Source organism: Sinocyclocheilus grahami, unplaced genomic scaffold (genome assembly GCF_001515645.1).
Source record: "Sinocyclocheilus grahami isolate Dianchi unplaced genomic scaffold, SAMN03320097.WGS_v1.1 scaffold233.1, whole genome shotgun sequence".
Classification (NCBI taxonomy): domain Eukaryota; kingdom Metazoa; phylum Chordata; class Actinopteri; order Cypriniformes; family Cyprinidae; genus Sinocyclocheilus; species Sinocyclocheilus grahami.
Genome location: NW_015505412.1, coordinates 1905905 through 1916133, shown reverse-complemented (window position 1 = coordinate 1916133; position 10229 = coordinate 1905905). Strand labels below are relative to the sequence as shown.

Below are 10229 nucleotides of genomic sequence, written 5' to 3'. Positions count from 1 at the left end.
ACAAGATATAAGTGCAAATCAGAAGTCTCGCTTAGCCTCACGCTTTACACATAGCGAAATATATATATATATATATATATACAATACCAGTCAAAATCTCTGGACACACTTCACTAAATTTATGTTTCTGGTGATGGTTAAATACTTGAAATTTAGGCATGAGTGGATAACAATTTTGGTCACTACGTAATTCCCATTCTTTCAGTTTTGCTACTTCATGGCTGTGATGGCTTTACTATTATTCTACAATGTAAAAATATTAAAAATAAAGAATGCATACATAGGTGTGCCCAAACATTTGATTGGTAGTGTATGCGCTTAGGTGTGTGTGTATGTGTGTGCTCGCAGTCACTGACAGATACCAAGAAAAGGGTGAAAGGTCAAACTTGTCTCTGGATGAGAAACTAATTTTAGGCCAGTGCTGTTTTTTTTTTGAAGTTTTGGTTCATAACATTACTTGTAAGGATGATGTATGACCATGCAACTTGTGTATGCAAATTATCAAAGTAACACATGAACATTTAAAGTCAAAAGTAATTGAAATATAAAATAAATAACTAATAAAAAAGTTACAAATAAAAATAAAGCTTCCAAGTCCAAACATCAAGCTATATATATACAGTTTGATGTATGTACCATTTATGTATTTTTTAATTATAGAATTATACTGGATAAAATTTATTTATAAATACAAAAGATGCAAACAGCAGTGATTTGGAAGCAATGAAAACGGATTTATAAAAATGGGTTAAGAAAAAAAAGAGCTCTTGTCTAAACATAATTTCTTTATACAGCTTAGCAACTGACAGTAATGATTTGTTGACATGTTGCTGGTTCCCAGGGCTTATGCTAATGTAGATGTGTGCATTCGTTCAGTATTTATATCTGGCCCGAGCAGAGATCAGTTTCACTAATGTGCACTAATGGAGAGAGTGAGAAAGAGATGAGGTAGAGGGGGCTTCAGCGGGAGAGACAGAGGAGGAATATGGGAGACTAATTCATCACATAGCCTCATTAACTATCCTGAAAGGGGGGCAAGGGTACATCATCACCATGGAGACAGTGCTGGCATTGTTTGGAATTAAAAGGTGTCCCAGAGCACTGTCCAATTACCTTTCAACAAACATCTTCCCTGAGAGAGAAATGAAGGAGTGGCTTTAGATGTACTGTCTATTTTACACTGAGTGTACTTTGTCAATGACTGGCATAGCACCAAAAATCAAGACTGGCCGCAGTGTTTAGCTTAAGACCCCAAATTTTGACTGTATACAAATCCTAATGCAACAAGTGTGCAGAAGACATTATCTTATCTGTTAAAATCACCATGAAGTCATCCTATGTTTTCTAAACTGAACAAATAATTCATGCATTTAATGTCTTCTTTTAATTTTGACATTTCGAAATGAACTGGATAAAAGATTTGTCACTACTCCCATTTCGTTGTGACTTTGTAAACATTCAAATTTTACGGGTCTTCACAAAATGCCATAAGTCTTTAAACTTAATGAGAGGGTGCCATAAAAATAACTGCCCACTGTCAGAGCAGATTTATCCCTGAGTGACAGGAAGTGCTGAGCTGGCAGACAGGAAGAGGAATAATATCCAAGTCCTCTACTCCTCTGTTACAGTCATTAAACCCACCGTAACCTGAGAGTAAAGGGGACCTCACGAAGAGATGTAGAGACGTGAAAAGAGAGACAGGCAGAAATATAGGGAAGGCAAGCTGTGTAGAATAGACTGCAAGTCATTATCAGACTTTTTAAAGGGTTAGTTCACCCAAAAATTTTAATTCTGCCATTAATTACTTACACTGCCATTAATTCCAAACCCGTAAGACCTTTGTTCCTCTTCAGAACAAAAATTAATATATTTTTGATGAAATCTGAGAGCTTTCTGACCCTGTATAGACAGCAATGCTACTATCACGTTCAAGATCCAGAAAAGTAGTAAGACATTGTTAAAATAGTCCATGTGACATCAGTGGTTCAACCATAATATTATGAAGCTACGAGAATACTTTTTGTGTGGAAAGAAAACAAAAATAATGACTTTATTCAACCATTTCTTCTCTTTATTCAGCGCCAATAGCCTTGTGGGCAGCACACCGATATATAGCGCCATTGCGCTTCGGGGTGTCCCGAGTTCAAGTTCCGGCTTGCAGACCTTTCCCGGTCCCGTCCCCCTCTTTCTCTCCCACCTTGCTTTCTGTCTAAACACTGTCCTATCAAAATAAAGGCTAAAATGCCAAAATTAAATCTTTAAAAAAAAGATTCTCTTTTATGTCAGTCTTCGATGCATGTTCACAACAGTACCACGATGCATATGTGTGCATTCCTCTGCTTGTAAACAATGCACAGTGCATCCGGGTTCTGAGTCAGAACACAATTGTTGAATAAAGTCGTTCTTTGTTCTTGTAGCTTCATAAACTTAATGTTGATCCACTGATGTCACATGGAATATTTTAACAATGTCCTTACTACCTTTCTGGGCCTTGAACATGGTAGTTGCATTGCTGTCTATGCAGGGTGAGAAAGCTCTCGGATCTTAATTTGTGTTCGAAGATGAATGAAGGTTCTTACATGTTTGGAATGGCATGAGGGTGATTAATTAATTGCAGAATTTTCATTTTTGGGTGAACTATCCCTTTAATGGATAGTTCGCCCAAAAAATTTTACCTCTATGATTTTTTTCTTCTGCGGAACACAAAACAGGATATTTTGAAGTCAATGGGGTCCAAAACAACAATGAACCCCAATGACTTTCAGTGTATAGACCAAAAAAAAAACAGATCACCTACCCCTTTAAGAGCAAATAATTATGCATTTTTGCATACAATTCACTGCAGCTGTGTGTGTCCTATAACACTATTATGACGACTGAGAGAAAATGAATTAAAAGTTAATATGGTATAAGTTTTCAGCTGAAGGGGATAACTAAGACATCATATGAAATTTAAAGCAACTGTGTGTTCGTAAATAGACTATATCACTGTCGTAATTACAAAATATAGCTGTACACATGCATTTGTTGTTGCGGTAAAACAATCCACGGTTTTGGCAGAATTTCATACCCACTCACCAAGCTATATACTCCCAGAACATTAGAGGGGAAGCATGAAAAATAAACAGAAGGCATTCACCTTATTACCAGAGTCAAGAGTGAATTGAACTTACATTTCAAGTTAAAAAAAACTTATAGTTGCTTTAATTGTTTAGAATAATAACCTACTTTTTTCCACAGTAATTTGTTGTCTAAGAAAATGTGGTCACATTCTTGGTAAGACATTGCTAAAGAGGTGAGTTTCATTTGATGTTTTGACTTTGCACTAAAATTGTTTTAATTAATTCTGAATATAGTAAGCCTACTGTTCATTTTTACTGTGCAATCACCTAATCCTAAGTAATAATAGTGTTGCTTTCCTTGGCATCCACCACTAACAATCAAGAGCTAAACTGTAAGTAAAGCATGACTACACAGCATGTTTGATGAAATAGGGAGTGTCTGGTACAAAGTCAAACTTTTAACCACCAATACTCCAGATTATACTCTCCACTTCATAAACCAATTAAATCTTGATTACTCAGAGGGCAGCATAGACTTCTTCCACTTCTTAGCGTCTACATAACACTCTCATTGATCCTCCTGTGTAAGCTCTAACCCTCTCATGGTTTTTTCTCTTCACCGCACAGGACTGCTCTGGAGGCCCTGGCATCCCCTAGCCCCTGAAACCCCCTTCGTTACCATGGAAATGGCTTAAGAAGTGGCTTATATTGCTCACGTCGATAACAGTCAGTTATTTACTCTTTGTCTGGCATGAGGCGTCTGACTTTGCTTTGTCCAGCTGACACAGAAATAATTAATGCTGTTAGGGTCAGTCCCACAGCACCAAACAAATTGTTTCTCTCCGCAGTGTTCCTGCCCAGGACGTGTAAAATATGTGAGGTTTTCCTGATCTGCCGGGGCACAAATGAACAATAGCGTCTCTTATTAAGGATCTGAGCCCTGTCGAGAGGCATGTGCCATTTGGTTGTTGTCATGGCAGCGCGTGCAAGTGGACTCAGGAATTCAGACAGGGATTGGCATTAACAATCATTTAGACACAATAACCAAGCATGCACACACAAAAATAAACATTTTTGTAAACTCTGTAAATAATCACAAAAATGTAGTCCCTAAAGCATAGGCACTGGCACTTTTTTCAAGCAATTCAAACTTTTCTAAAACCATGTTATACAGTACAGACAACAACTGGCTTTTTTGTAGTCTTGACTCAGTTTTTGAGAAGGATATGCACTCATGAGACTCACCCTGCACCAGTAGCTCCACCTGGCCTTCATTTTTCCCTTCCAGGTCATCAGAAATGATCACCTTACAGAAATACACACCGCTGTCGCCCCACTGCAGCTGTCCAATGCGCAGATCTGCTTCTGAAAAAGCCAGAAAATATTTGCTTATAACCCAAGCTGTTTAACTGACCGTTTGCAGTGAGTTTGATTGACAGGCGATCTGACCAATCATAATGCCGAATCTGCCATTTTTGTCCGACAAACAAATCAGACAGGAAAGCAGATTAACATCGGTGGACTTAAACTTGAAAAAATGTGTGTATTGAGATCTTTCCGCGGTTGAAACAAGATACCTTCTGATGTTTATTCATGTTTATTTCATGCAATAACTAGTAATGAGGAAGAGATGATCGGTTTACTTGCCGCATGAACTGAGGTGCATGACACATTAAAGAGCCACAAACCGGTTTTTATTGTTTGAATTTCTTTAAAAATGAAAATGTTTTCAGTATCCTCTTTGCTCCGCGATGTATTTTTCACTGCGTGAGAGCGGCATGGCTTGTCGGACATAGCAACAGTAACGAAGGGGGGCGGGTCTTTGCGAAGGGTCAAATGTAGTGGAGTAAATGTTTTATTTTAATATTTAAATTTTTTGGTTTACACAGTAACATAAAAACATATTAAGTCAGTTGCATGATTTACTTTTAGCACCTAACATTTTTAATCAGTAGGAACAACACATTATTCATACTTATTATCTTTCTGTAATATTTTGTCAGAACAGTCATAGTCTTTGTTGGAGAGGTGACTGGAGGAGGAAGAGCTTTGATGCCTAAGTCAGAGGAGAGGGTGTTTGCGTTTGATAAGGAAAGCCGTGGGGGTGTTTTGGGAGACCTTTATGAGGTCCAGCCCCCTGACCATTGTGCGACCTAGAAAAAAAACAGCCCTATTTAAGGAACAGGAAAACACAGCACAATCGGCTGGGTTTCCTAAGGGGGAGATGGATTACGCACAAGACTGCAGACTTGAGAGTAGAGCAGGCTCAAAATGTAATAACATAACAAGATGATTTTATTACACAGTGGCCTCAAGAAGTATTTGGTCCATTAAGCCAGAGTTAAATGTCATTTTATGAATGTCACTGCATTAAATAGAAATATTAAATAAGTAGCATCTGCAAACAAATTATGCCAGACCTTTTTTTTTAGAACTGATGTCATTTTGTAGTTACTTTTAACTAACTAAATCCCAGTGTTTGTGGCGGTTTGAATTAGTTCCCCTCATTTTCACACAGGTGTGCTAGCAGAGTAACCATATATATTTGCAATATATTACATTTTGTGATCAAATAAATGCAGCCTTGGTGCGCACAATTACCCAAACCAATTGACACCCCAAATGTGTCCAAATATCTACAGTATATTGCTTGAGCTGCCTTTATAAAATAAATTGCACTTTGGTCATTTTTTTTCTATGCAATTAAATTATATATTTTTAATTGTAGACTAGATCCATATTTGATCTATATTTTGGACAGTGTTGCTTCATGAATTAATCTAATATTGATGTTATTTAGGCTGGAAACTTGTTGACCTTTTTACAGTTTTGTGTTTGAGACTAACCTGTTGAGTTGACTAGTTAATAAATGATAATGGAAGTCCCTTTGTGAACCATTAAGTTGGAATTTCACATTCCAGGTGACCAATGTTGTCATTTTGTGCAACTTATTTATCCGTAAACACTGAAAGGTTTATAAATTCATGATAAAATTAAATATTCTGCCTTATATTTGATTTAACTTCACCTCCAATCAAACTAAATCTCTTAAAACACACACACACACACACACACACACACACACACTTATAAGACAACAGAAACGCATTACTGTTAATGATGGAAATGTCTCTTCCTTTGTAGTTCTCTGCTAAGGTCATGGACGATCCTTGTGCTGAGGCCACTATGCGAACAGTGCGGCTGTTGTCAGAGCAATCCAGATGAGACGTGGCTCCCAGATCAGATACATGGACTCCCAGGGACTCAGGAAATGTGAAGGAATCGCGAGTACGGTCTGTACAGTAGGACTTGTACCACCACTGCACCACGGCGGTTTGAGAGGAGTGGGTGGTGTAATGACACGGAAGAACGATGGAGGAGAACAGCATAGCAAACTTCTTTTCATCTTTCACAATCACCTGTACACCATTACAATTTTGCACTGTGCCAAAAAGAGAGAAGGAGATTTAGTGAGAAAAAAGGTAAACATTACTGAATGACAGTAACACAATTACTCTTACGGCTGAATACACTACACAAGTCGACACTAGTTGATGAAAGTCAGAGCTAGTCTGCAGATTTCACAGAAAAGAGTATGATATGCACAGACTTTAATTCATTAGCTATCCAGTAGAAGGATATCACATATTGTTTTCATTTGTCATGCATCTCCTTGTAACAAGGTATGTGTTTCAATGATTTTGTAGTGTTTTGGAACAGTTTGAAAAGTCTGTGATCCTCAGTCATTTAGTGTATGATGGCTAATTTATCTCTGTAACAATTTATAAGGTCGGCAAGTGTATGATCGCTAGCGTTTTTAAAATCTGTTAAAGTCATGTAGTGTTCTCCAGCCCTTATGTAGAGCACCAGACAGGAAGCTGAGATATGCAGGATTTGCAAAAGCTATATTTGTATTGCAAATTCATGATTGCTTCTATAGAACTGTTAGGACAGTTAGAATTAAGACAAAATATTATTCTACGAACGTCTGTAGAATAATATTTAAATACAGAATAATTTTTTTATATTATTCTACAAAACAGTTTGTAGAATAATATTTTAAAACATTTAAATACAGTGTAGAACCCTGTTTTGTGTGATGTTATTTTTTAGCAAATAAATATAAAAAGTATAATATTAAAATAAAGTCAACACTACAATTTCTGTAAAACTTCATTCATTCATTAAAATAATTTGCTTGGCTTATTCTCATGCTGTTGATTGAATTGGTCATTAGAATTAGTTATACAATTTTTTTTTATTAAATGTCATTTCAGCAATTTATGTCAAAATTCAGACAGTTTTTATTTAAATTATTGGATACAGTAAGAATTGAGACAGACTAAAATCACCATATTAAGTAAACACACCCATGAGCAAAGAGAGTAATGCAAATTCCAAGATACAGTGAGCTGTCAGCAGCAACTGTAATGACTACTGACCTGTTCATGATTAGTATGGTGTTTGAGTCTAATGGTACATTTCATAGTGTCAGAGACAGGCATGTGATCATTACCAAAAGCCCTTTCTCAGTCTAGGTCTAACCAACCAGTGGATCAAAAGAAAAAATATTTGCTCAGTGCCTCTTTTCGAGAATGCTTAGTCACACCATTCCAAAGGGAATTCACTTTATCAGCTAGAGATTATAAAGTGAGATGACCTGAAAACAAATGCCTAAAAACATCTGGATCCAGTCAGTCAGCATTTGAATGTATGTGTGTGTGTTTCTAAGCATGAAAGAGTGTGTTTGTCCAGCCGTGTGTGGGAGATTATGAAACAGAACGCTGGACAAAATCAGAGAAGCGCCTGAGAGGATGATCTGCTGGTGTGAAAAACAAAGAGACTGAGAAAGAAAGAAAGAAGTGTGAGTAAAGAAAGTTAAATTCCATGCTATGCAGGGGGCGCAGAGAGGTGGGGGCTGTCATTTTTTGGAGAGACGTCACCGGCTCTGACTGTTTGGGGTGGGGTGGTGAAACCGAAATATTCTGAGAAAACTCTTACAAAAGATCAAGTTGAGTACAAGTAGGGAGGAGGTCTCTCCCACAAACACAGAGATACTGTAACTCTTGTCAAAGGGTGGAGCACATTGCATAAAAATATATAACAACAAGTCACCACAGATGTCTGGATGAGATCTTCACTCATTCATTGTTGCTCTAGAGGAAATGGAGCAACTTCCTGAGCATTTTCCAACTGTATTTTAGAATGCTCGTGTTGCTGAGGGGGATGTAGGCGAGAATTCTGGAATACATTCATTAATGCTCCGTTCAGGGTAGATGGGGTCCTCCTTTTGTCCTCTCTGTTGCCTGTTTGACTCATTGTTTGCCATTATAGTGAACCCCCACCCACTAAGACTCAGTGCAGGAGGGGGATGTTGAGGTCCCACCAATAAGACACACTCATTGACTCAGTCATTCATGAACACCCAATTAGGTTAAAGAGATTTAAACCAAGCCGTTACTAGCAGACAACTTTACTAGATTATATGTGTTAATGAAATGCTGATGCTAACCAAACTATTACAGGGAGGCATATTACCATCACATGATATTGAAAATAGTATTCAGCTCTTTACCAGCTCAAAACAACTTTTCCTTAAAAAAATGTATGCACATTCCTTCTTCTGAGAGGGTTTTTATGGAGTGTAGTTTTAGTTCTCAAAGTTGGCCACCGACATAGGCCTACTCGTAAAATATCATCATATATTGTATTGTCTCTGTTGCATCCCCCCTTCAAGAACTGATACAATGCAGCTGCACTCCCTGACACACATTCCAGCAGCACTTCCCACAATAACAACTTTGGGATGATAAATAGTTTCAAATGTTTGTCTATGCTGTATAATTAAAGAAGGCTAGGTAAAACTTTAGTTGTGAAATCCCTTTTATACATTACACATATGCAGACATTTTATAATAATCAGTGATAAAGATTCATATATTATGCTGAACAGAGAAACATGCTGATTTAAATCAGAGTAATATATTTTATTATTTTATTTATTTGAGTTAGATTAAGTTAACTTGAAGCTTGTCAAAAGTTAGAATGTAACAGACTCATTTAACAATAAAAAGCGTAAAAAGAATGATTTATTTGATTTTTTTTAAAGTAAATAAATAAAATTAGTAAATTGTAAATGCATTGTCAGGTGTAAATTTTACCATCACATGATATTGAAAATAGTATTCAGCTCTTTACCAGCTCAAAACAACTTTTCCTTAAAAAAATGTATGCACATTCCTTCTTCTGAGAGGGTTTTTATGGAGTGTAGTTTTAGTTCTCAAAGTTGGCCACCGACATAGGCCTACTCGTAAAATATCATCATATATTGTATTGTCTCTGTTGCATCCACCCTTCAAGAACTGATACAATGCAGCTGCACTCCCTGACACACATTCCAGCAGCACTTCCCACAATAACAACTTTGGGATGATAAATAGTTTCAAATGTTTGTCTATGCTGTATAATTAAAGAAGGCTAGGTAAAACTTTAGTTGTGAAATCCCTTTTATACATTACACATATGCAGACATTTTATAATAATCAGTGATAAAGATTAATATATTATGCTGAACAGAGAAACATGCTGATTTAAATCAGAGTAATATATTTTATTATTTTATTTATTTGAGTTAGATTAAGTTAACTTGAAGCTTGTCAAAAGTTAGAATGTAACAGACTCATTTAACAATAAAAAGCGTAAAAAGAATGATTTATTTGATTTTTTTTTTAAAGTAAATAAATAAAATTAGTAAATTGTAAATGCATTGTCAGGTGTAAATGTAAATGGATTATAGTAAAAACCGTCACAGGGACCCGTGATCAATCTAAAAATAAAGCCGGGCTCAAGGTTTTCTAAGCTCTCAACCTGATGCTTTAGTTGTGTGTCCTAGTTTTCTGTATTTCTATATCGCGGTCAAATAGAAAACAGATCAACTCACGTGAAAATAGCATGAATAGAATCCAGAATCCGTGTAACAAAACCATGATCCAGTTTAGTGCGGTTTAGTTTACAGGTATGTAGTCCATCTTCTCCCGGACTGTTATTCGCTTAAATTCATCTCTGTCTGCTGCGCTGGTCAGAATGAGCGGACTGTACCACTTTATTAAAAGGGGAAGCGACTGTGAAAATTAAAAACTAATATATTAAAAGATGCTAAACGGTTGT

The 10229-nt window shown here is 36.6% G+C and overlaps 1 protein-coding gene across 3 annotated transcripts in view; it reads right to left on the bottom strand.

Annotated features, from left to right (window-relative positions):
• ildr2 (immunoglobulin-like domain containing receptor 2) overlaps positions 1–10132 on the bottom strand; it is a 20230-nt gene extending 10098 nt beyond the window's left edge. For all 3 annotated transcript variants that reach the window (XM_016288594.1, XM_016288595.1, XM_016288596.1), the window contains exons 1-3: positions 10003–10132; positions 6175–6504; positions 4308–4427 (exon numbers count right to left, since the gene is read on the bottom strand). In XM_016288594.1, coding sequence (XP_016144080.1) covers positions 4308–4427; positions 6175–6504; positions 10003–10048 — 496 coding nt within the window. In that variant the 5' untranslated portion in view covers positions 10049–10132. The remainder of the gene's footprint in view (positions 1–4307; positions 4428–6174; positions 6505–10002) is intronic.
• Positions 10133–10229: the final 97 nt, after the last annotated feature.